The sequence below is a fragment of the Pan troglodytes genome, chromosome 1 (genome assembly GCF_028858775.2).
Source record: "Pan troglodytes isolate AG18354 chromosome 1, NHGRI_mPanTro3-v2.0_pri, whole genome shotgun sequence".
Taxonomy (NCBI): Eukaryota; Metazoa; Chordata; class Mammalia; order Primates; family Hominidae; genus Pan; species Pan troglodytes.
In genome coordinates, this window is record NC_072398.2 from 113,724,147 (window position 1) to 113,751,067 (window position 26,921).

General features: G+C 44.2%; 1 protein-coding gene across 9 annotated transcripts in view; it reads right to left on the reverse strand.

Moving 5' to 3' along the window:
* Window positions 1-26,921, reverse strand: part of CD58 (CD58 molecule) — a 120,281-nt gene that overhangs the window by 43,216 nt on the left and 50,144 nt on the right. For 3 of the 9 annotated variants that reach the window (XR_010157056.1, XM_063810862.1, XM_063810807.1), the window contains exons 4-6: window positions 25,676-25,753; window positions 8,738-8,897; window positions 8,129-8,179 (exon numbers count right to left, since the gene is read on the reverse strand). Coding sequence is in view for 6 of the 9 variants with exons in the window: in XM_063810862.1 (XP_063666932.1) it covers window positions 8,129-8,179; window positions 8,738-8,897; window positions 25,676-25,753 (289 nt within the window). In the remaining 3 variants the exon portion in view is untranslated. Of the gene's footprint in view, window positions 1-966; window positions 2,815-5,710; window positions 7,099-8,128; window positions 8,269-8,737; window positions 8,898-18,301; window positions 18,590-22,999; window positions 23,037-25,675; window positions 25,754-26,921 lie in introns of those variants that run through there. The other 6 variants (XR_010157059.1, XR_010157061.1, XM_063810847.1 and 3 more) reach the window with 5 other exon arrangements.

Consider the following 26,921-nt stretch of genomic DNA (forward strand, 5'->3'; position numbering starts at 1 on the left):
TTTTTAATTAAAATTTTTAAATGTCTCCCCTTCCTAGACCCTGAACCTGTTCAGTTCTCAAGTTGACATGTTCAGAGGCCTGGCTGGTAGAGCCCGGGCCTGGTCCCACAGAATCAGCATGGTCCTGAAACACAAGAGCACAGGAGGCAAAGCTGGAAGGGCCCTTAGAGAACCTCTAGTCCAATAGCTTTCAAATTGTAATCCTAGGTACCCTGGGGTCCCATGGTGGAACCTCAGAGAGCAGGAAAAGGGAAGGGCAGAGGCTCAGTGGGAGGAAATGCCGGCCCTCCCCCCACCTCCACCCTTCCTTCAACCAGGCCAGCTCTGCTTTCACAGCTTTGTGTGACTTTCGCAATAACCAAATGGCTTCCCAGCTTCTCCCCTAGCCAACCCCACCCCCAGCCCCTGTCTATTTTCCATCTGGTGTCCAGAATGATCATTTCAAAACATAAGGCTCATCATGTCCCTCTTCTGTTCAAGACCCTGCATTTGGCTTTCCATTTCACTCAACAGCAATCCAAGGTCCTCTTCATGGCTGGCAAGTCCCACCTGTTCTCACCCCGGCTGCCCCTACCTCATCTCAGCCACGCTGGCCTCCTTCGTATCCCTGAATGCACCAAGCAGGCTCTTATCCGACACCTGGGCAGGTCTTCCTCCTTCTGCTGGAAACACTCTTCCCCAAATAGCTGCATCCCTTGCTTCCTCTTGTCCTGACCACCCTATCAAAAAAGGCATCCTGTTCCATCAGCCCAGCCCCTTCCTGTACTGTACTGACTGTCCCTACTGAAATATAGGCTCCACGAAGGGGAGGACTTTGTTTTTTTTTCACTGCTATGTCCCCAGCACCAAGAACAGTGGCTGGCACATAGTAGGTGCTCAATAATAATCATTTCCTGATTTAATCAGATTGGTTTTGAGTCTAAAGTTATTCTGTACGTTTTCTTCTTTACACATTTCTCTATTTTTCAAATTTTCTGCAGTAAATATGCATGTTTTTACCATCAGAAAAAGCAGTAAATGACATAGTCTTTTCTCTAGGACCAATCTTTGGGAGACTCAGAGCTGCTAGAGAATAATTTAAGAAGATGAAGGGAGGCCCTGCCTTGAGCCCCTGGTTCTGAGCAGCACCAGGTCGGTCCTGGTAGACTATAACAATACCACTGATTCCTAATGGTGGATGGGGGAACTTAGTGGGGCTAAGCAGACCCCACTTACCTAACAGCATTTTGTCTTGGGGTCACTGGGGAAGGAGAGAGAAGGAGTGAAAACACGACCAGCAGCAACCCCCTCCCCACTGAAATGCACCAGGATCTCCCTAACCCAATACAACAGACATGAGGACATGGGCTCCCAAGCACCCTCCAGTAAGGCATTGTGGCCACAGGTCATTCTTTAACTGGCACAACTGGCTTTTCTCAGACAGACTTTCTCTTTATTTTCTTCAGGGACTATTACTCTGAGGCCTAGTACCTGCTGCCTCTGCTTATATGACTGAATCTAGAACAAAGAAGAAACATCTTAGCTGAGGGGTCAGGGCTCTGGCCTGAGAGAAACCCTGTGGTCTTGTCTCCATGTCAGAGCCCCATGACTCCAAGTGGGTGGGAGTCCTGGGCTCGCCCATGACTCATTGTTCGAGTTCGCAGAGAACTCAGAAGTTCCATATGGAAGCACAGCCTCACAGGCTAGAGGCAATTCAGGAAACGAAAGCCCCATTCACTTGATTATTGGTTCATTTTCTGATGGAAGCTTTGCTGATCCTCTTTCATAAGGACCATCTGAAATAGACAACTGAAAAGAGAACTAGGGGACCATTTCCCTTCCCTCCTCTAGCCCCTGAGCTCGGTCATCAGAGTCATGTGGACCCTAGCCCCTGGAGCTGGATAGGGCCCAGGGGTCATCTGGCCACTGTCTGTTTCATTGTGACTTACCAGGCAGGCCCCCTGATACTCAGGGACACAGCTGCCTGCCTCCTGGGCTGACTTTCCTGCAATGCTCTAGAGCGGAGCCAGCCAGCTTCTCCAAGAAGCCAGTGGCAAATACTCGCTCTGGGCACTGTCACCTTTTCTTTGTTTTTTCCTTACAACCCTTTAGAAACATAAAACCATCCTGAGCTCACGGGCTTCACAGAAACAGGCTGTGAGGATAGGCAAAGTACAGCCCATGAGCAAGACCCAGCCCACTGCCTGTTTTTGTAAAATAAAGTTTTAGTGGACACAGCCCTGCTGATCTCTTGATGAATTGCCTATGACTGCTTCCACGCTACTACAATCGTGGAATTCTGTAGTTGAGACAGAGCCTGTAAGGTCAATAAAGCCAAAAATAGTTTCTATCTGTCCCTTCATAGAAAACATCTGCCAAGCCCTTCTCTAAAGTTTCATATGCATTCGTTCCTATTTAACACTCAAAACAATTTTTGAGATTAGTATTAGAGATGAGTATTCCTAATTTTACAGATGAAGAAACTGAGAACGAGAAAGGATAAGGCTTGCTCAAGGTCACATGGCTAATGAGGGGCAGAACCAGAACCCAAACCCAGATCTCATCTCTAAACCAGGGCTTCTTCACCTGGTGAAGCCGCTCCCGAAAGGTGGCAATTGTGAAGCGTGGAATATATCTCCTGTTCAGCCCCATCAAGTAGGGTAGCAGCAGGTTCCTTGGTGCCACGGTCTGAGAGAGACAAACTGACCTTGAACAGAAACTCTTAAGATTCTCACCAAATCCCACTGTGCAGAGAATGTCTCCAAGCCCAGTGTGCTCTCTGTGCACAGGAAAGATTCCTTTGGCAAGCTGGCTGGCTGGCAGGAGAGCTGTCCCCTAAAAGCCAAGTTTGGCTTCTGTTAAACATTTAACAACAGGTCGTCACTTCACTGTGAAGAGCCACTGAGCTGCTGCCATCTTCCCATTGAGACGTGGACTGCCCTTGGATCCCCCCAGGTCCCAGGGCTGCCATTTCCTCTAACTGCTGGGAACAGCTATGCCATTATTTGTATGAGAGAGACCCCCAGTGGATATTGCTGGTATCACGTCCCTAAAAGCAGCTCGGCAAACACCTTCAAGGCTCCCAGAAGCTGGGTGTGTTCAAGATTATTACATTTGAGTAATTGCCCCAGTACCTAAAACCCAATGAGCATTGTCCTCTTCGAAATCCTTCCCGAGGGAGGTTGGTGCCTGCATGTTCTAACAATGCTGCCATTTCACAGAACGTATTTGGAACGCTTCCTTCGAACCTGATTTTTTTTTCTTTTTCTTTTTCTTTTTCTTTTTTTTTTTTTGTGAGATGGAGTTTTGCTCTTGTTGCCCAGGCTGGAGTGCAATGGTACGATCTCGGCTCACCACAACCTCTGCCTCCCGGGTTCAACCGATTCTCCTGCCTCAGCCTCCTGAGTAGCTGGGATTATAGGCATGTGCCACCGTGCCCAGCTAATTTTGTATTTTCACTAGAGATAGGGTTTCTCCATGTTATTTAGGCTGGTGTCGAACTCCCAACCTCGGGTAATCTGCCCGCCTCGGCCTCCCAAAGTGCTGGGATTACAGGCATGAGCCACTGCACTTGGCCTGCACCTGATTTTATTATGACCTTTCACATGCTTTTAGAGTCTTTTCTGTGAGGCAGATCTGACTTCCCAGAACAGCTTGGTCTTTGTAAAACTTTGTTTTAGCTGCTTTCAGCCTAGCTTTGCTCCAGAACCTGTTTTGTGTGTTCCATAGTGTTGCTAATTCTCGTGGTTGTTATTGTTTGCAGTTTTTTATTTGAATTGGATAACAAAATTATGCATTAGGATTTCCAGCATTTCCGGAAAAGTCAGAAAGCACTTGTTTTGAGTTCTTGCTCAGTAGCTAATAGCTGAAACTAAAGAGGAGCTGTTGCCCTCTTTGGACAGGCAAGGATTCTCCAGTTTGCCACAGTCCCCACCACTCCGTATTGCCCCTTATTGGCTGTGCTGGTGTTTGATTGCATTGCCTTGTTGGTCCCTAGAGAAGTTTTAAAGTTATATCATACATACAGAATAATTGCCATGAAAATAGCTGCTGCCACAGATCCCAGACACTATGCTGAGCACGGTATGTACATGTTCTCATTTAACCCAGTGAGATAGGTATCATTATTCCCAATTTACAGACATAGAAAGTCAGGGTCAGTAAATGTCAGGATCAGAAAATGTCTTTATAAGGGTTGAACTGAATTTCAGTTTGGACATCTGCATTTTACCATGTCAGATAATGAACTCCTCTAACTGGTTTAGGAGATGTGACTGGCTCAGTAAAGGCCTCAAATAATCACTAGGTTTTCCTCTTTTTCCACCTGCAACATATTCAAGAATCGCTAACCCTGATCTCAGTCATGAAGTAAGCAAAGCGTCTTTGATGTTAAAGACACTGGAATATCCTCCCCTTTCTTCCTCAGCATATCTGTCTTGAACCGCACACCCATGCCAGGTGCGCAGTACTCAGATCTTCCCGCACGGCCCAGGGACCCCACTGTGACACAGTGTCTGGGCCTCAACTCTAAGACAGCACCTCACCTTCCAGATTTTTCCCATCCCTTTTTTCTACCAAAACATCCTTTGCTGTGTCCCATACATTCAAGCTCTTGATAAGTGACTAACTACTTAATTTGATAAATGATTTGGGAGATAAGTGATTAACAGACTCATTTATTCTTCTAAAAATTACTTATTGAATGTCTATCCCCTCCTCTTAAAACCATATGAGGGCTACCAATTGCTCCTAAGAGACTAATGGCCAAAATCCTTCATAAGGCCTAAAAGGCTTGTGAGACACTGTGTCTGCTGGCCCCTCCAGCCATCGTCTCTGCCCAGCACTCCCCCAGCCTTCTAGTTCCTCCAGCATCCCTTGTCTCCATCTACTAAGACTTTACACTAACCCTGTCCTTGGCCTGGAAAGCTCTTTCACCCCTCTTAGCTGGTAACTGCTTTTTTGTCTTTCAGGTTGCTATGAAGTCACAACTTCATCAAAATGCATTCCATGACCTCACTGACAGGTTCAAATTGTACCATGAGACATGCACTGGCACCATGAACCTATCAGATAAAGTGTCCTGAGGGCTGCAGTCTTGCCTTTATTTATTTGATGAACATACCTCTACCTCATCAGACAATGAGCTCCATGATGTCATCGTGGAGGGATTGTATCTGTTTCTAGTCACTTTTGCTTCCCCAGTGCCTAGATGCCTAATTCATATTTGTTGAAGGGAAATGGGGTAGGGTAGAGGAGGAGGGAGGAAGAAATTTCTATTGCTTTCTACAGTTAAAATGGAGAGAATCTAAAGAACTTTCCCAAGGACACAGAGCTAGTAAGTGACACAGCAGGACACTGAACCCAAGTTTCCAAGGCACGTTTCTTTTCTACCCTATCATAACTTTCTTCTAGGGCCTTGGCAGGCCTCTGTGCGCTGTGATAATCACACCCTGAAGATTATTATGACATTGGAGGCATGCCCGGTCTGGCTCCAGACAAGGTGGTGCATGCAATATCATGGAGCTGCAGCAGTGTCACTTAGCCACATGTAGGGCAGAATGATGCTAGGCATACCCTGACAGATCTCTGGGTGACATAAAGATGACTTCGACTTGGTGCTATCCAGGTGGATTCCTGGGGGCGCCACAACTAGACTTAGCAGGAGTATAAGATTTAGGATAATCAGCCTGCTAGAAGAAGAAAAGCAACCATCTATTGTGCCCTTATCATATGCAAAACTCTTTAATGACACTATTTGGTTGATTCTGACATAAGACCTTCTAAAGAGATACTATTTCCCCCATTTTACAGATGATGAAACTGAGGTCTGGAGACCGAGTTGCCCAGATTCACACAACTGTCAGTAGTCATGGAGGAATTAGCTTTGAAATGCAGATGTGTCTGATTTTGAGCAATTTTTATTCTGTGATGGAGCGCAGCCTCAAAATAGAACAGAATGCTCAACTACCTCATATAGAATGTGAGAAATAACCCAAGAAGTAGAAAGAATGAGAGGGAGCTGGAATGAAACATCACGGCTGGAGGTTCAGTAGAAGGTTGCTGGCCCTGGGAGCAAGGCCCAGGACCCAAGGAAGAAGGGTTGGCTGGAGCCATAGGAAGAAGGGATGCAGCCAGAACAGCACTGCAGCTGACTGAGGCAGGTGCAGAAGAAGCTCAGGCCCGGGCAGGAAAGGACCTCGCTTACTTGTTTAGAACGTTACACAAAATGCAATGCACCGTCAATTCTTGGGTCATCCCCTCCCTCTGCGTTCTTTTTAGCAAAAGGAGTTACTATTTCCACTTTCTATGAAAACATTCATTTCTTCAAAATCAGATATCCTAGATCTAGAAGAAAAAAGTGGGTAAAATGAACCAGCTGTACAGTTCAAAGGAAAATATAGTGATGCACTCTGTCCTTTGTGTTGTGTCTCTGCCGCCTGCTTCTGAGAAAGGGGCAAGAGGGGAGGAAGCACGGGTTTCCCAGGGCAAGAGTGGGGCAGGGGGCAGGGGACAACCCTCAGGAGCAGGCTTCTACTGGGCGGCTTTGGAACTCATTCTGGGCTTCAGTTTCCTTGCTCTTAGAGCAGGAGCTGGATCAGACGATCTCTAAGGTCTCTTGTACTTTTGTGCTTCTCCAGCATAAGCCTGGGTGTGGAGGCAGACTGAGATAAGAAGGACAGTGGTAACCAGGGGTCATCTAAGAGATGGCTTAATGGGGGATAACAGGGTAATTGAATAATAGGAGATTGTGTTTGAAACTTATCTCATCTGCATGAATTTCCACCTTGAGATTTTCTTGCATTGTCAGCCAGAAAAAAAAAATCGTAGTTTTAAATAGATTGTGGGTGTTATAATCGATTGTGGGTGTCTATAAAAGATATAGATTTTTGGTGTCAGGCCTAGGTTCACTGAGGTAGATAGCTTCCCCTCTCTGAGCACCAGGCATGCAAGTGTAGAGTAAGGATAAGAGTACATGGCCCACAGGGCAGCTGTGGAAGGGTCAGATGAGTCTCTGTGCAGAGAACACATAGCACAATGCCTGGCCAAATTCCTGCAAATGTCATCTGTCCTCCTTCCCTCAAACCTCTTCTCCTCCTACTGCGGAGGGGAGCACCCGAACTGGAGAATAGAGTTAAACAAGTTCAGATTCTTCAAGAATATAGTAAGTGCTCAAATGTGATTTGTCCAGTTCTTTCATATATAATATTCACAACAATCACATGGACCAGGTATTGCTATTCTGTTGTACCGATGAAGAAACTGAAGGTCAGGGTTGTCTTCAGCTCATAAATAGAACTGAGATTTGAAACTCAGTCCAGTCTACTGAATCCAACCCCAAATATTCTTGTCACAGACTGAAAGCTACACATCAGGGACAGATGCGGTGGCGGAGAATCCACTGGGAGAGGCTTCTGCTTGGGAGTTGCTCCAGAAAGCCCTACTGGTTTATGCAATCAGACATGATCCACCCCCATGTTCTTAGGCAGCCCTGGTGCCAGGGCCTTCTCACCCTTCATTCTAGCTGAAATGGAACCAGCATCACTGTCTCCCTATGCAAGGGGATCTCTCAACTTCCTCCTGTGGCTTGTCAAGTCTTTTATATCATGACCACTCCAATTCATCAAAGCGTTCATGCTTATTTTGTGCCTCAGTGTTTCACAATGATTTCACTCACCCCTGTTAGGTGAGTGGAGACAGCATTATTTTCCTCATGTTGAGGTTGGGAGCAGGCTCAGAGCAGGCTCAGGGAGCTTCCATCACTTGATGGAGGCCCCACAGCACGGCCCATGTGGGCAGCCCAGGACTCTGCACTCATGGCGCCTGCCACTGCAAAAGACGCCCTTCACCAGCCACTGGGTCTCAACAGTGTGGCTCCGGCAGGCCCCTCAGTGGGTTTGTGTCACCCAAAGGCTGATGAAGAACAGGGGGGTGGGGTGGCAGTGAGAAAGCTCTTGGGAATTCAGTGATAACAAGGTCACCCATTCTCTCTCTGTCAGCAACTGATAGTGACAGTTGTAATAGTGACAGGCAGACCTGGATGGAAATCCTGGTTCCACCACTGACTAGCAATGTAACCTTAACCATGTTACTACTACACTTCTATGAGTTTCTATTTTTCCATCTGTATAGTGGGACTAATACTACTTACCTACTCCTACTGAAGGGTGAGACGCAGCAGGCAATGCACTTAGCACAGGGCCTGGAACATAGTAAATGCTCAGTGGTAATAGTGCATAGTCTTCCTTAAACTTGCAGTGACATTTATTTCACCATGATTAGCAGCTGAGGCTGTGGGGTGACATCAGGGTGATGAGTCACTTTGTCTGGCTGGGTCTTACATCCGGGGCGATGTTCTGTTGCATCCGCCACCCTCCCCTGCCCCACCTCAGGGCCCTAAAAGTCTAGCAGGCCTGGGACTTTCTGAAAGGCTCCCCTGACCACACCAGTTCCTCAGGAAGCCTCTCAACCCCAGCTTCAGCTCTACTGACATTGCCTTACTTCCCTTTAACCCCTTTTGAGGCCCAGTTTAGAATCTGTATCTCAGCCAGAGCTCTTTCCATGCCAGCTTTGTCCACGCTGTTTACTCCTGGATAGTTCTCAGGCCCAGCCATATACCAACCCAGTGCCTGGAGTCAGGCAGACCTGGATGGAAATCCTGGTTCTACCAGTGACTAGCAATGTAACCTTAACCATGTTACTACTACACTTCTATGAGCTTCTGTTTTTCCATCTATATAGTGGGACTAATACTACTTACCTACTCCTACTGAAGGGTGAGACGCAGCAGGCAATGCACTTAGCACAGGGCCTGGAACATAGTAAATGCTCAGTGGTAATTCCAGCACTTTGGGAGGCTGAGGCAGTCAGATCACTTGAGTCCAGGAGTTCAAGACCAGCCTGAGCAACATAGCGAGACTCTGTCATAAAAGAAAAAAAGAAATTGCTCAATGAAAGTGTGTGTGTGTGTGTGTGTGTGTGTGTGTGTTCCTCCTGAGCATTTTACTTTTCTTTGCTGTATTTTTCCACCATATACCACTTACAGACCACATGGCTCACATCATTTCTATCTTCTCAAGCATCCTGGTTTCTTTTCATCCTTTCTTTTGTTTTTGGCTTTCTAGCTTCTTTTTTCTGGACTTTTTTTTTTTTTTTTTTTGAGACAGAGTCTCGCTTTGTCACCCAGGCAGGAATGCAGTGGTGTGATCTCAGCTCACTGCAACCTCAGCCTCCAGGGTTCAAGCAATTCTCCTGCCTCAGCCTCCCGAGTAGCTGGGACTACAGGAGCCTGCCACCACGCCTGGCTAATTTTTTGTATTTTTAGTAGAGGCAGGGTTTCACACTGTTAGCCAGGATGGTCTCCATCTCCTGACTTCATGATCTGCCCACCTTGGCCTCCCAAAGTGCTGGGATTACAGGTGTGAGCCACCGCGCCTGGCTTCTGGACAATTTTTAATCATACTTTGAAACTTTCATTTACTCTGTTAAGTGATTTATGATAGCAAAATGTCAATATTTGTAACATTTTTCTGTCTTACCCAACAGGACAGGGAATGGAAGCTGACAGGCTAGCTGCAAAAATTAATTAAAGCAATGAATTATTTTTTTAAACACAAAAATGGGCAAAAGGTGCAAATAGGCAATTCATAGAACAAGTTCATATGATCAAAAACGTATGAAAAGATTTTAGATTAGTAATCAGGGTAATGTTTAAATTTAAGTAGCAATGAGATATTTCTTTACTTCTATCAGAATGATCAAGATTTAGAAAGATGAATATCTATTGCTAATGGGAATGTAGGGAAAAAGTTACTTTAATAATTGTTCTTGGATGTTGTCTTAGTTCATTTTCTGTTGCTATAACTAAATACCTGAGACTGGGTGATTTATAAAGAAAAAAATTAATTTCTCATATATTGGAGGCTTGGAAGTCCAAGGTCAAGTGGCCATTTGGTGAGGGCTTTCCTGCTGGTGGGAACTCCTGTAGAGTCCTGAGGTGGCACAGAGCATCACACAGCGAGGGGGCCCAAGAGAGAGCCAAACAGGCTTTTACAACAGAGCCACTCCTGCAATAACTAACCCACTCCTGTGATAACACATTAGCCCATTAATCCATTCATGAGAGCAAAGCTGTCATGACCCAATCACCTCTTAAAGGCTCCACCTCTTAATACTGTTACAGTGGGGATTAAGTTTCAACATGAGTTTCATAGGAGACACACATTTAAACCATAGCAGGTATTATAGCCTTTTTGGAAAGCAATCTGGCAATATCTATATTATATAGTTTGGATATGTGTCCTCTCTAAATCTCATGTTGAAATGTAATCCTCAGCATTAGAGGTGGGGCCTCGTGGGAGGTGATTGGATCATGGGGGTGGATTTCTCATAAATGGTTTAGCACCATCCCCTCAGTGCTGTCTTCACGATAGTGAGAGAGTTCTCCCAAAATCTGGTTGTTTAAAAATGTGTGGCACCCTCCCTCGACTTGCTCCTGCTCTTGCTGAGTGACATGTCTGCTACTGCTTCACCTTCTGCCATGAGTAAAACTCCCTGAGGCCTCGTCAAAAGTAAAAGCTCCCTGAGGACAAGCAGATGCCCGCACCTTGCTTGTACAGCCCACAGAACCATGAGCCAATTAAACCTGTTTTCTTTATAAATTACCCAGCCTCAGGTATTTCTTTATAACAAAGCAAGAATAGCCTAACACAATCTATTAAAATTGAAGTTTCCGGAAGTGGTGGCCATGTGCCTTTAGTCCCAGCTACTGGGGAGACTGAGGCAAGGGGATCATTGAGCACAGAAGTTCAAGGCTCCAGTGAGGTATGATTGCGTTTATGAATAGCCACTACACTCCAGCCTGTGGGCAACATAGTGAGACCCTGTCTCTGAAAAAAAGAAAATTAAATTAAAAATACATACACCTTTTGACTTAGCATTTCTATTCATGGGAATCTACCACATAGGAATACCTAAATGTGTGGCTATATAAACGAGGATGTATAATAAATTACCGTTTATGGTAGAAAACAAACAAAACCTAGAAGCAAAGCAAACGTTCTTCAAAAGAAGAATGGTTGAATATATTTAGACTTGCCAAGAAATATGCTGCAGCCATTAAAAAATAAATTGGAGGCTGGATGCAGTGGAACATGCCTGTAATTCCAGCACTTTGGAGAGGCTGAGGCAGATGGATCATTTGAGCTCAGGAGTTTAAAACCAGTCTGGGGAACATGGCAAGACCCCATCTCTACTAAAAATACAAAAAAAAAAAAAAAAAATAGCCGGGCATGGTTGTATGTAATTACTAATTACATAGTAATTATATATTATATATTAAAAAAAGATTATATATTAATATGTATTTTCTACTTACATCTACTCATACACATACTTTTACACTTATGTGTTATGTATTAATGTAAAAGTATATTATTGTGAGTAGATGTAGGAAAAATTTTAAATTATGTATATATATCTTAAATATTTTTGTTAACCTAAAACATAGAAATACACATTGCTTCACTAAGGTTTTGACATAGTCAAAGTCTTTTCATTGAAACTAAGTATATTTTTCAGAGTTCTTCCTTATTCTTTCATACAAAAATCATGCCCTTAATGCATTGTCTACAATTTCTAATTTCAGTTTCTGTGGAGTGGAGCGAGAGCTTAGATACTTGCAAAGCAATTTTAGTGCAGAAACCTTGTAGATGTGGTACTTTTCCCACTATCTTTTCAGCTGTCTTGCTTGTATTCAATCCACTAATCTAATTTTAGCATCTCTCCTTTATTAAGTCTTTGTAAAACTGTCAACTTGTTTCTTATAAAAGCAATAACTTTCTTTTGCATTCACACTTCACCAGCTTACGTGACAATGTTAAAGTATAGCTAATAGAATAGATTCTTGGGAACAAACACATCTCATTGTAGGCAACATTCATGTCAGCAGGTAGCCACCATTGTCTGTGTCATCCTGGAAGGCATGGGCATCCTCCTGGCCTGAGCATTCAGTGAGCCCCGGGTCATGTAACCTGCTGAGTCAGTTCCTAGTAGCAGCACTGAAAATCCTCATGTGCCATGAGTTGATGAGTGGGTAACTAGCCTGTCAGGATATACCCAGCTCTCTGATTTTACTGTTATTCTATGATGAAAATATCTAGGGTTGCGTGTGGGCATGGGCTGGGAGGCATGGAGGATTATATCCTCCTTTTTCAAATACATTGTGTAGCATTTTGCTAATGTGGCCAAGTTTGTGATGAGTGGCATGGCTTGGGTAGGGTAGACAGCATACTACAATCCTGTCTTGGGAACAGCAAGGCAGTGCTGGGACAGGACTATGACCCAGATTCATATCTCCTAGTCACTGCTAGATGACTGTGGGCATGTCGTCTCAACTCAGTACATCTGTTCTCTTGTCTTCAAAATGGGGTGATGCTATCTGATTCACCAAGATGTTTTGAGACTCAAATAAGATAAACATTTTTTAAAGTATTTGCCACAATGACAGGGCCATCAGAGTTGCTTTCATACCTACACACCCTGTGTACACTTGTAGCAATGGGATGGAGTGAGGGACTCCATCTCTATGACAAGCAGCAAGGTTCCTGGGGAAGAGCCTACTCTTTGGAGGTAGGCAGAGGAGATCTGGATACTGCTTTCACCAGCAGCCCATTGCACATCCTTGGGCAACTCACTTAATCTCACTGAATTTTAGTTGTGTCACCCAGGAATAATAGTAGGAAAATTCCATCTAGCTTGAGCTATTGTGGTGAGGATTAAATAGAGGTTATGGGATCGAAGGTGTCTGGAACACAGGAGAGGCGGAATAGATTTTATCCTTGTAGGTATGACTCAGTCCACAAACTAAGATGTGAAAAAAAATAATGCCCTCTAGTTTCTGTGACTCAACTTATTTCTGATTCTAAGTTCCCATTTCTCTTGGTTGGTGAAGAATTTAAACCCCACCCCTTTCTGGGGAGCCCGCTGCCCTGGCACTGTGGACTATGACTTCACATTATGAAGTAGGGTGGGGATTTGCCCTTGATCTTCAATCTACACAGCTTAAGGCCAGATGTGCTTTGCCCTGTCTTCCTGTCCTGTGTCTCTCTTGCTCCCAGGACATGTTCAAAGCACACAATTATCCCCACAGCTTGAGTTCAGAGGCGGGAAACAAATGAGTGCAAGAAAATAGGGAGGAGTAGAGCTTGTGAACTGGAGAGAGATGCCCATCTAAAGGCATATCATTTTTTTTTTAAGTTTAATACTGTGAGAGCCAAAAAAAACATGCCTGTGGGCTGACTGGACACATGAGCCTCTTCACTGGTCTGTGAATATGCAGGGCCTGCTCTCACTTCAGGGCCTCTGCTGGGAATCCCCATCCTGGGATCCCATCTGTGACCCCTTGACAGCTCTGCTGGAGGGTCCCTCAGTGAGGTCTTTCCTTGTCCCTTCCTACACTCCCCACCCCCTTCCCTGTTTTATTCTTCTCTATGGCTCTAGTGCTGTGGTTTCCTTATTTGCCCTGGTTAATGTCTATCTCTATCCACTAGAATGCAAGCCCCAAGTAGGCAGTCAAGAACTATGTGTTGAATGAATGGGTGGATGGATGGATGACTTCATCGTGAAATGAGACACTCACCTTAGGCAGAAATTGCAAGGGCAACATCAAAAACCTCAGTAATCAAGATCAATAATATTTTAATGCAATTTTTTTTAGTCACAGGGCAAAAAATCTGTGATAAACAAACTATCAAATTTTTAAATAAAGGCACATCCAAAAGAAGTTGCAAGTGAGCTAAAGTTAATTTAAAAATATTTAAAATCATCACTTGTTCAAGAAAAAATTCTCAAACCTGACAATGTTCTCAATTGAAAACAAAATAAGAAGTAGACTTTGAAGATTTTACTAATGAGTGTTCTTCCATCAAAGCCAGGAAAGTAACATTCTAATAAATTCTTGGGCTTTGTTTGTTTGTTTGGTATAAGTAAAATAATTTAAACTTAATATAAAGTTTTAATGTACCTACTTTTCAACTTTCCAACTTTTTTTATGCTACCTCAATGTTCTGGAAAAAATTAACCAATTAAAATACATCAAGGCCAGGTGTATGGTTCACACCTGTAATCCGAGGCACTTTGGGAGGCCGAGGCGGGAGTATCTCTTGAGCCCAGGATTCAAGGCTAGCCTGGGCAACATAACAAGAACCTGTTTTTATATTTTTTTAAAGTAAAAAAAAAAATTTAAAAAGGGAAATGCATCAAGACCTGTACCACAGAGGCCCACGTTTTTCTTTTGCTCCAGGCTACATGTGGGTTGCCGGGGCAATGGTTCTCAGCAGATGCATGCTGATGAAGCGGTATCATGAGCCATCCCTCCCAAGCAGACTGCTGTAATGTTCACAGCCTGAATTGCTTTCATCTACAGCAGTGAGAGGTGTGGGATTTCAGGAGCCTGTTGAGGGAGACTGCCTCTTTGGGGGTGCTTCTCAGTCATCCCCAAATCAAGCCATGTGGGCCTACTCCAATGAGGACTAGTTCTTCCTTTGCATGGAAGGATCTTGAAAAAGAAAAAGAATTGTTGAGATCAAGAAGAGGAAAGGCTTGGGGAGACAGGAAGGACTGTACCTCATTTTCTAGGTATCAGATGTCAACACAGGCGGCTTGGGCAATCCACACATTTGTTCACATTGAATTTACTTCTGCCATTATCCACCACTCCCGCTCTGACCCAGAGGTGCCTCCCAAAACGCCCAGCACCACAAGCCCTCACCAGGTGCTGGGCTGCAGCTAGGCTCCAGCTGCATAGCCCAGAAGCCAGTGCCATCTTCCCCAGGCTGGTGCCACTCCACACTAGGAGTGGTTGTTGGGAGGCACCCTGGTGTTGTGGAAAAGCACTGGAGTGGAGACCAGGGTATTGGGGCTCCTGCCACGAACTAGCTATAAGACCTTGGTCCAATTACCTTCCCTATCACAGTCCAAGTTTTCTTGTCTGTCTGACGAGGCCTCTGAGAACCCATCTAGCTTTAAGAGTCTAGAGGCAGAGTTCAGCTTAGTATTTGATGTATTTGCTACATGCTCAACATAAGTGGTTAAAAGCGAATGACCTCTTTAGAGAATACCTAAATTAAAGATAGACTCTTTCTTGGAGCAAACACAAAACAAAACTTGGAGAAGATTTTTGGAGGGCTCCCTACTATATGTGGAAGATTGACTGCACACATTTATCTTCTTACATTATAGCTTGATGGTTAAGAGGCTTCTGGGGCTACACTGCCTGGGGTTGAATCCTGGCTCTGCCACTTATAACTGACCTGAGGCAAGTCTCTGTCCATTTCTTCATTTGCAAAACAAAGAACTGAGAATAGCGTGATAAGGTGGCTGTCTGCAAGCCAAGAAGAGAGCCCTCACCAGGAACTGAATTGGCCAACACCTTGTTCTTGGACTTTCCAGCCTCTAGAACTATGAGAAGTAAACATCTGTTTAAGACAGCCAGCACCATCCAAACAGACTAATACAAATGAAGAGACTGGTTTTAGGAGGAGCAAGGAGAGTGTATCCTGGATTAACAGGAGGAGAGGCAAAGTGCAGTGGTGCTGAGAGAGCTGGGTGTGTAGGTGTGATGGAAGTGTGAGGGAGGTCTCTTCTGAATGCTATTTTTTTCAGAGAGTTGAGAAGCTAAGTGATCAGTTGAGAGTGAGGACATAGGATTGAAGATCTAGGAAGAGAAGTGAGGAGACAGTGACAAAGCAATGTAATGAGGACATTTGAGAAACACTATAAATCTGCCAAATGTTTGAAGTAATTAAAGAGAAACTAATCAGCTTGGTGTTAGATTTTTCTCCAGGCATGTCCAGCAGTTTGGATGCAGAGAGGAAACTGGTAGAGGTAACTATAACCATGGTTGGGACTTGGCAAAATGAGAATGGCAAAGCCAGAGAGGAAAAGAGTGATGGTAAAGGAGTAATTGTAGGCCAGGCGCAGTGGCTCATGCCTGTAATCCCAGCACTTTGGGAGGCCAAGGTGGGCAAATCACCTGAGGTCAGGAGTTCAAGACTAGCCTGGCCAAAATGGTGAAACCCCATCTCTACTAAAAATACAAAAAAAAATTAGCCAGGCATAGGCCAGGCATGGTGGCTCACACTTGTAATCCCAGCACTTTGGGAGGCCGAAGCAGGCAAATCACGAGGTCAGGAGATCGAGACCATCCTAGCTAACATGGTGAAACCCCGTCTCTACTGAAAAATACAAAAAATTAGCTGGGCGTGGTGGCGGCTGCCTGTAGTCCCAGCTACTTGGGAGGCTGAGGCAGGAGAATGGTGTGAACCCGGGAGGTGGAGCTTGCAGTGAGCCGAGATTGCACCACTGCACTCCAGCCTGGGTGACAGAGCGAGACTCCGACTCAAAAAAAAAAAAAAAATTAGCCAGGCGTGGTGGCGCACACCTGCAATCCCAGCTACTTGGAAGGCTGAACCCAGGAGGTGGAGGTTGCAGTGAGGCGAGATCGTGCCACTGCACTCCAGCCTGGGCAGCAAGAGTGAAACTCCATCTCAAAAAAAAAAAAAAAAAAAAAAGAAAAGAAAAGAAAAAGGAGTAATTGTAATGATGAACAATGGGAATCTAAGCCAGGTAAGAGGAAGAGTGAGAACTTGAAGGGGTTCAGGGCCAGGGAACAGGTAGCAAGGTCACTGGCTTGTAGGTTCTAGTGGGGTTGAAGAATGTTTGGCACTGGAGCCCTCAAGGGGGTGATGCGGAAGATGCGAAGTAGGGACTAGCGAAGTGAGATGCTTGTTACAGAGACTATTCGGGGATGCTGCAGTTATAGGTCAGCAGCATGGCTATGGGGTGGCTAGCTGAAAAAGGGAGAAGAAAAGACCATGCGAGGGTATTAGATCTGTAGATTTTGAAAGCATTCAAAATCTGGAAGAAGTGATGTCAGAGAGAAGACTTTGACATAGTGCTAAAACCTCCAAGGGATAGGGAATAACAAAGATAACTAGAACAAGGGATGTCAGGTGGTGATGATTAGCTGGCATGAGCATCAAAGCCGAGGAAGGAGAACTGGTCTGCAGGCAGAGAAGAGCAAGGAGGACGTCTTCTTTCCCCTAGGCCCTGAATACAAGGGATGCAGGAAAGAACACAGCTACCCCTTGAGAGGCTGTGGGAGGCAGCATCCCCAGGGAGAGCTGGGTTTCGATTAGAACAGCGAAGCAAAAGAGGAGGACATCAGGGATGTCGCTGCTGATGGATGGGGGCAGAAAGTGGGGCATTACAGAGCTGCATGGGACAGAAGTCTCCAGGGGAGTCATGGGCTTCCTACAGGGCCTGGGATAAAGGGTTTGACAAGATTAGTCTGAGACAGGATAGGAATCCATGCCACGTGGAGATGGGGGCGCTGGGGAGATGTGGGTCTTCCCAGAAGCACTCTGGGCTCCTTTCCCACCCTTGCTGAGGCCTGTGGGAGCTCAGATGCAGGCTGTTCTAGAGAGAACACATGTAGCCTGAGGGTTTATTTTTTGGTTTTTGGGTTTTTTTTGAGATGGAGTCTCGCTCTGTTCCCCAGGCTGGAGTGCAGTGGCCTGATCTCGGCTCACTGCAAGCGCCGCCTCCTGGGTTCACACCATTCTCCTGCCTCAGCCTCCCGAGTACCTGGGACTACAGGAGCCCGCCACCACACCTAGCTAACTTTTTGTATTTTTAGTAGAGATGGGGTTTCATTGTGTTAGCCAGGATGGTCTCGATCTCCTGACCTTGTGATCCACCCACCTTGACAGGCCCATCTTGGAGTCAAGAAATATTGATTTCTTCCTTCAGCCTGGAGACTCTCATGTGACAGGAATTCCAGGGACAGTGCAGGCACAAGCTAAAGCGTCTATGTATTGACTTGGGTTTACATGGCTGCTGGAGGCAACTGGCATCGTCCACCTCCTCAGGAGTGGCTGCCACTCTGTATTTGTTATGACTACGGTTTTCCAACTATTGTCTGCTGTTGACCTCCCAATGTGACAGCTAACCAATGCAACAAACTAAGTAGGCTAATTAATGGCAGCGAGAGAAGTCTCCCTGCCCCACCTGTGTTATACAACTGCACTGGATGGTGGTGATCTGCTCTTTTCAAAAGCAGCTAGAAGTAAAGACCCATGTGTTCACTTGCCTCCTACTGACAGCAGTGGAACCCAGTGAGGGACAGTACTTTTCTCCCTCACTCCATGAATGACCCTACAATGAATTATTTTTCCCCTAAAGCAAGGGAGAAAGAGTATAGATTTTAAAAGGGTATGTGACCCTTATTTTTCTATCTTAGGAAAACAGTAACCAAACCACCTAGTCACTTGTGTACATATTTACATTTATTTACAAAAGTATCTACATCATCAGTAAAAACAATTTACTGACAAAAAAGCAAGCACCTAGTCATATAATAAGTTGATGACAGTCAAAACTAATGCTTGTTCTTTGTTAGTGGGTATTTCTTCTTAAAGCAGCTGCTTCAAGTTACATTTCCAACAGTTGTTCAAAAATTGTAATACTCAAATGAGAAATCAGATGGCTTTTTAGTTTTTAAAATAATTTAGTTATGCTGTTGTCTTCATCTTCTGTTACCAATCAATTGGAGCTACAAAAAAAAAATCATATTATTAACTTGTAAAATGCAGTAAATCTGGGCTGCAGACCAGGAGTCTTAATTACCCTCCTATTCTAAAGTGAATAGCCCTTTTGTAATAAACTCATCAAAGCCAAGGGAGCTAGGGAGCAGGGATGGAGGAAGAACTGTCTTGAGTGCTCTTGGGATACTAGTCTGAGTAACACTTGAAGAATAGCCTTCAGGATGCTGCACTCAATAGCAGCCCCAAGGCTCCTCCCGCTGACTCTCTGAGTATAACTGAAAGATTGAACAACAGAGCTGAGACTGTTAGACCCATATGTAAACTGTCACCCATTTGTAACAGCTACTTCCTTCTTTGCTACATGAAACTCCTGGGGATGGTTTTCTTCCTACCTCAAACTTACCTTCCTGTTTAGTCACCTCTGTGGCAATGACAGAACAATCTCTGGCTGTCTTGGAGTAAATCAGCCAAAAAACAAAACCGCATCCTTGAGCAAGCCCTCAAACCGAGTCCATTTCCCGGCCTCCTCCCCCATGGTCTGAGTATTTCCACAGAGCTCAAAATCAGACCAGGCCAGAGCTCCCCAAACATTTGTATCTCATTGGTAACAAGAATTCATGAGAAATTAGTGCTGTGGTCACAGGGGTGAGGTAAAGGACAGCAAACTAGAAGTTTCCCTCCTTGGGAGCCTCACAGAACATCAAATGGGTGCTGTGACTTTCTGAGGGGGATAAAGTGGGAAATGTTTGTAAACCAGGTTGGCAGGCACAGGATTCTTGTTGGGGCAGCTTTTTGCCGGTCTCTGGCTCCCCTGCCCTCTCCCAGCAGTCTCCTCACCCACTACAAGGAATCAAGCCTGCTTCTCCAGCTTGGCTCCTGCCTGAGATCCCACCTGTAAATCTTTCTTCTCAGAGAAATAGGACTCCCTGCTTCCTTTTTAATTTGGCTAACTTTGTGATCTGTTTTCTAGACACTTACACAAAAAATACCAGGGCACTCAGAAATTGCCTACGTTGAACTGCCTGGGTGAGAAGTGTGGCGTGGCCATTTCCCGTCAGATGTCTGCTATCTACTCATCTGTCCTCTGTTATTCCTAATTGGATTTAGTTCTTCCTCCTCCTACCCTCGCGCAGCTGGGGAAATATTGCATTTGTTCCTACTTATGCTTGCCCCTTTCTCATCTCCTCCCCCGATCTCCTCCATCTCCACCATATACAGAACCTTTTAACATTTTAATTTAACTTAATTTTTTGGATGCCCAGGCTGGTCTCTTAACTCCTGGGCTCAAGAAATCCTCCCACTAACTCCTAAGCTCAAGCGATCCTCGCACCTCAGCCTCCCAAGTAGCTGAGACTACAGGTGTGTGCTACCATACCCAGCTTCATAACCCTTTAGTAACTGAGCTTAGAGAATTCCCCCTGCTGCCACAATGGGTTCTTTAAATTTAAGAATAATTATTAAATAGGCAGTAAACACACATGATGCAGAATTTGAATAGTAAATAAAAATATACCAAGAAAAGTAAGCTCCTCTCTCAATCTCAGCCCCAAATACTCAGGTCTCTCCCTAGAATGCCACCTTAGAGAGGTCAGTGTTACCTTTCTAGACTCATCATTCCAAAGCAGTGCTTTTCATGCAAAATGTTCCTGCTCAAGAACCTATAATGGCTGCCTATTTCCATATCACTCCATTCTAAGGATCTCCTTGCAAATATTCAGTGTCTTTTGCCTCTACTTCAACTCGATGCCAGGCAGGTCAATCTTACTATCAAATAAATCACAACAGATTTAATTCCCTCTCATGTATTTGCCTCCGCTGTTTATCCCACCTGGAATGCCTTTTCTACTCCACTCTTGTTCTGAAAATGTAGGTCACATCCTACCCCCTCCAAAGCTTTTCTGATTATTCTGGCCTCTCCAATTCCCCTGCGTTGGTTGCTCAGCCCTTACCATCATATCACACATTCTGCCTATCACCTGTGCTTCCTGCCTAAGTCCTTCTAAGAGTTTCGTATGCTCACGTGCATCCATTCTCTCTCCCTGGTGTGGCCACAAGCTTCTTGTGGGAGGAGCCCTATTATATGCTTTCTCTGAATCCCACACAATGTCTAGCCTCGCTGGGTACTCTGACCCCCACCCTATCAGCTAGCACAGTGCCTGGTATCGCATAATCTCCATAATGTTTGTTGTGATGAAAGGAACAGAGGAAGGGATGAGTTCCAGAATACCCATCCCCTTTCCCCGTGGCCCTGGATGATGCCCCCCTACCCCCATCATTGGTAGTGATGGCTATGCCTCCCCCATCCACTCAGAATTCCCCTCCACTGTAACCACCTAGATCTCAGCAGAGACCTGACTTGGCTCTTGCACTCACCTGGGGCTCACGCATATTGCTCAGATCTGAAATGCCTTCCTCTGACCACAAGCCTGGAGGTCCCTACCTCTCCCACCTCACCTCATCTCCAGCTACTTGGCTCCTCTCTGCCCAGCCTCCTGGCCCATCAACCCCTCATGGCCTTGGGTCCTCCCAGCTTGGGTCTGTGGCCGGCTGAGCTGCCCCTTGGACTTCCTTGCCCCGAGGCCTCCTGCCACAGCTTGTTTCTCCTGCACTGTTCCACCTGGCAGCTGAGGAGAAAGGACACCTGTGGCCCATCCATCGATCCCACCTCACCTAGGCCCTTGCTGCTGCTTAGCCACCCTCACTTCATCCCTGCACTGACCACAGCAACTGACTCAACAAAACCAAAGGTCTTAACCCCTCGCCTACCTCCTTGTCTTTGCAGCTTTAACATGTAGCCTCCTCCCTCGAGTCTCTAACCCGGGGCTACCCTGGCTCTGATCCTGGACTTTGCTTCCCCAGTCCCGCCTCCTCTGCCCCTTCCCATCACCCTAGGGCATCTAGCTTTTCTTTCTTAGTGACCTCAGGTGCTCATGGCATCAATTACTGTCCAGATGAAGAGGCGCCCCAATCCGTAACTCTAGCGTGAAGCCCACACTCCAATTCTGTGCATGGACATCACTAGCCAGGTAATACACCAGCACCCCGAAATCAACCTGTCAAAGCAAAAATTCATAGTTTTCCTTCCCAACCAAGATTCCTGTGTGACTCCTCTGTGACACTTGGTCCTGTCGCTTTTATTTTTCTTGAAAAATAATAGTAACAATAATCATAATGGCTAACATTTATTGAAAACTATTATGAGCCAGCCACTATTGTAAGCATTGTACTTATATTAATATATTTTGACACAGTTATTTCTATGTGATTATCTATGCTATCATTGTCATTTCTATATTATCATTATGCCCATTTTCCACAGAAGACAACCAAAGCACAGAGAGTTTAAGTGACTTGTCCAAGGCCTGTGAGAAATGGAGCTGGCATTTGAACCAGGGAGTTTGGCATCAGAGCCTACACTGCCAGATGAAAGTTTTGCTAACAGGACCTCTGCTGTTTCTCTCAAACCTAGCTCTGCATATTCAGTTCTGCCACCATCACCTCGACTCAGGCCCTCTTCTCTGCTTGGCTGGATTATTTCATTACTCCACTAACCAGTGTCCTCATCTCATCTCCTATTAATTAGTCCCATGCTTTGCCAGCAGAGTGATCTTACTAAAGCATAGTTCTGCTAGAAAACTCTGCGGTTCTCCCTAAAGAATGACCCAAAGCCTCTCTCAAAGTCTCAGCCTGGCCCAACCTGCCAGCCCAGCCCCATCTTTCTCTAATGCCTCAACACTCTCTGCTCCAAAGAGGATGGCTTGCTACTTCTTGTCCTGCCCTTCACACCCCGGGCCTTAACTCTTCCCCTCATCCCTCAACACCCAGCTCATGCCTCTGCCTCCTGACCACCAGTGGGATCTGCCAGGAGGGGGCCTCTTGGAGCATCCTATGGCGGTTTATTAAACCAACACTGCTGCTAATTGTGTTTGTGTCCTATCTTTTATATGTGACTACAGGCCCAGCTCTGACCCTGGCTCCTGAAGTGAACCCTATCCCTGATCCAACTTTTTCTGGGATGGGAGGTGGAGGGAGTGTATTGTAGTGGTTAACAGTATAACTCTTGGAGTCCAAAGACCTAGATTTAAATCCCAGCCCATCACTTACTAGCAACGTGACTTTGATATCTCACTTGACTTCTATGAATCTCATATGCGCTGTCTCTAAGCAAGGGGTATGATACTCCTCCTGCAAGGCTCATTGAGAGGGTTCCAGGAAACGGTATGCAGAGAGTGGCTAGTGCAGTGCATGGCACACAGTTGGTACTTAATACACTATGGTTAGTATATCTGCTGATGTTACTTCTTATTACTGTACAGGGCAACCAACAGATGAGTACAATCTGGCTTCCCAAGTAATGGGCATCTACAGCAGGGCTGCTGTTGTTCTGGCACAGAGTGCACAGCCTGCAGTGTACTTACTTGGTTCTGTCTGGTTTTCTGTCACATTTCAGAATACCTAAAAATGAAGAAATTGTCTTCTCAATTAAAGAACTGAAAAGAAAAGCTGAAATGTGGAGTTACTGACTGCCTATTAGAGTCCTAAATATGGAAAACTAAGCCAGAGCCCCATCACCCTGGGATTTCCTGCTATCCTATATGCTTTAAATCAAATCGGCTACAGAGCTGGTCCAAAGAGTTGTTCAAAAATTGGTCAGAACGTGATAGAAAACCAAATGCAAAAACTGTTGACAAAATGGCTAATTTTACCTCGTGCATAAGGCTGAAGATGCAGGGAAGGCTAGAATAGTTTGGACCAGTGCTGTCCAATAGAAATATAATGCAAGCCACATAAGTAATTTAAAATTTTTGGTATCCACATTACAAAGTAAAAAAAAAATGTAAATTTTAATATTTTATTTAACACAATGTGTCACAAATATAAAATTATTTCAACATGTACTCAATATAAACATTTTTTAATGAGATATTTTACATTCTTTCACACACGGTCTTAGAAACATATTATTTTACACTCACAGCACATGATAATTTGGACTCCCACATTTCAAGTGCTCCATAGCCACATGTAGCTCATGGCTACTATTTCAGACATTAAGACACTGCTCCCACACATGCATGCATCACTTTCCTGCCCACAGTAGGCATCCGCCTGACCCTAGAACTATGCTAGTGGTTCAGAAGCTTAGTCAATAGGGTTGACTAGAGCTTATAAAGTTGTCTGTCAACTACAACTAGGCAGCTGGAGCTGTTTCCATTCAACTCTTTCCTCTTCTGAAGATTCCATGCCAAACATCTCACTATTTCCCAATTAATGACTTTAAGGTTGCTTAAAGGTTAAGATGCTTGCTGAGTTTTTTTGTTTGTTTGTTTTTTGAGACAGGGTCTCACTCCATCACCCAGGCTGGAGTGCAGTGGCACAATCTCAGCTCACTGCAACATCTGCCTCCCTCCCGCCTCAGCCTCCTGAGTAGCTGGGACTACAGGCATGCACCACCATGCCTGGCTAATTTTTGTATTTTTTTGTAGAGATAGTGTTTCACCATGTTGTCCAGGCTGGTCTCAAACTCCTGGGCTCAAGTGATGCACACAACTCGACCTCTCAATGTGCTGGGATTACAGGCATGAGCCACCATGCCTGGCCTCCAAATTGTTTTTTTTGAAGAACAAATTTTTTCAGATTATCTGGGGCTAACAGTACTGACCCAGTACTGACTAATTTTCTGTATATTGAATGACCTTTTTTTTTTTTTTTAAGTGAAATCAACCAATTGTTTTGAAGTTCTATGGAAACTCAGTGCCACTTCTCTTTAGTTCAGGTATCCTGGGTTAGTTCTTTAATTGAGATCTACAACAACACTGAGTGGAAAATGATTTTGGTTTCTGGGAACCAACCTGTTCAGGAGATGATTAACTATTATACTGATATCTGGGGATTAAAATGGATTTTTAAAAAATTTGAGCTCCCAAAATATTTTATGCATTGGGCAATAGCTGAAAACTTTCTTCAGCTGATCGTTATAATACTGTTTAGTGGAGAGTCAACTGACTGATAATCTATTACTTAGGGATGGATTTTCATGGTATTTACAACTTATAATATGAAAATGTTATCATCAGGAAATTATATTTAGCACTGATATCGCAAAATAGTCTAGTTCTGCACTGACCAAGAAAACTTTCTGCAATGATAGGATTATTCCTTATCTGGGCTATCCAGTATGGTAGCCACTAGCCAGATGTAGGTATTGAGCACTTGAAAGGTGGTTAGTGTAACTGAGGAATGAATCTTAAATTTAATGGTATTTCATTTTAAATTATATATTTAAATAATCATATGTGGCTAATTGGCTACCATACTAAACAGTGCAGGTCTAAGGAAACTGAAATCTAGTTTATAAACTTGATTCACGACACAATGGATCCTAGATACTATCACTTGTAGAAAGTTTACTCTTTGGCATTCCCTGTCTGGCATATTTCCTTTTGGTGAAGGCTTGTATGGAAACTGCTGTGGCATCAAGAATATCTACTCTTCAGAATTACAGCCTGCTCCCTGTCCTTTGGGATTTGAGAGGGATTACTCATTACCAGGAATGAACAGGCTGGGAACAAATTCTCCAAGTCATCAGTTCTTCAAGCTGTATGACTGCCCAAGATTGCTAGGGGACTGAGAAGGCTCAGGAAGTAATACAAGCACAATTACTTGTATTACGCAAGTCACTTAACTCAACCAAAACTCCCTTCCTACCTGGGAGCCCCATTCGTGTTATATGACATGAAAATTACAGAGGTGGCAGCCTAAAGAGGTCTTTAGCAAACTCTGACTTGGAGACCAGAAGTTTAACTATATTTTGAAGCAGATCACAGGTAAAAGGAGGCTATGCAACAGGTCCAGGCTGTGTTCCCAGGCCTGTAAAGCTCTCTGTGGCCCAAGGATTCATTCTACCTTGAGATAATGCGGATCTTTGGAGGAACCTAGCATGCTCAGCAGTCCCACATAAGTAAAGCAAAAAAGTTTTTGTTTCTTTTCAAATGTCTAAAATTTCAAACTTTATTTTCATCCTTAAACTATTTTCTGACCTTTGGAAAACAATGCAAGTTTTCAAACTATTTTGTTTTAAAAAGCATACATACCATTCATATACAGCACAATACATGTTGTAATTACTGCTAATGGTACGGGTATAAGTGCATATCTGTGTCTTGAATGACCTATAAAAAAGAAAAGAAAAGAAATTCAACTAGTTGAACTGATCAAAATGGATCCTCATTATTTGCAGATTCCACCTTGCGGTTTGCTTATTTACTGAAATTTATTTGTAATCCACAAATCAATACCCAAAGCAGTCATTCTCAGACATAAGAACAGTGATGAAAACTTTGAGTCACCCAATAAGCAGATTCTCAGCAGAGGTGGAAAAAGGTAAAGCTCTGCCTTCTTGTTTCAAGTTCTTACACTGTTAACAAGTGTCCTATTTGCAGTCTATTTAGTGCCATGATTTTGCATTTTTGTGCTTTTTTGTTGGTGATTTCACTATTTTAAATGGTCCCAAAGTATAGTGTTGAAGGGCTGACAAGAGTTCCTAAGTGCAAGAAGGCTGCGATGTGCCTTGCAGAGAAAATAGGTGTATTAGATAAGCTTCACTTAGGCATGAGTTACAGTGCTGTTGGCTATGAGTTCAAGGTCAATAAATCAACCCTATATATTAAGGTTTATTTAAACAGAGACACACATAAAACAAGGTTATAAACAGATCATTAACAAAAATGTTATGACTAGAGGCTCACAGGAACCTACCCCTGTATTTCCCCCAGGAACATTACTTCACTACTTGCTATTTCACTGTTAACTTGACTCTGTAGAACTAATATGAATAACAAGATTCGACTATTTCTAAACAAACTTATATGCACAAGCTTGATACATTCCAGACCCTGTGTTATTTAATAAAAGAAGCAAATGTTCCACTAGAAGGTTTGTTTCTGACCATCTCATACTGCCAGTGGAAGCAGAACTTGGCATTGTGTTTGGTAGGGCAATTCTGGCAGTTGTATATAATAAGCCTTAAAAATATTTATCATGAAGCATCTAGACATTGCACTAAGTCATGTGCCTATAGTCTCACTAAGTCATTACAATGTTGGGCAAGTGCCTTAACCTCTCAGTGCCTCCATTTTCTCACAGGGTAACTATAATCGAGACTAATAAATATACTTATCTCATAGGGTAGTTGCATTTAAGAACAGCTGTTATATACTGTCATTAACCTATTGAGTAGATGTTATTGGTATCTCTATTAATATCTTGTGACTCTGCAATTCCATTTCTAAGATGTTATCCTGGGGAAACTATCAATGATGTGCCCTTCTTCTCCCCGCA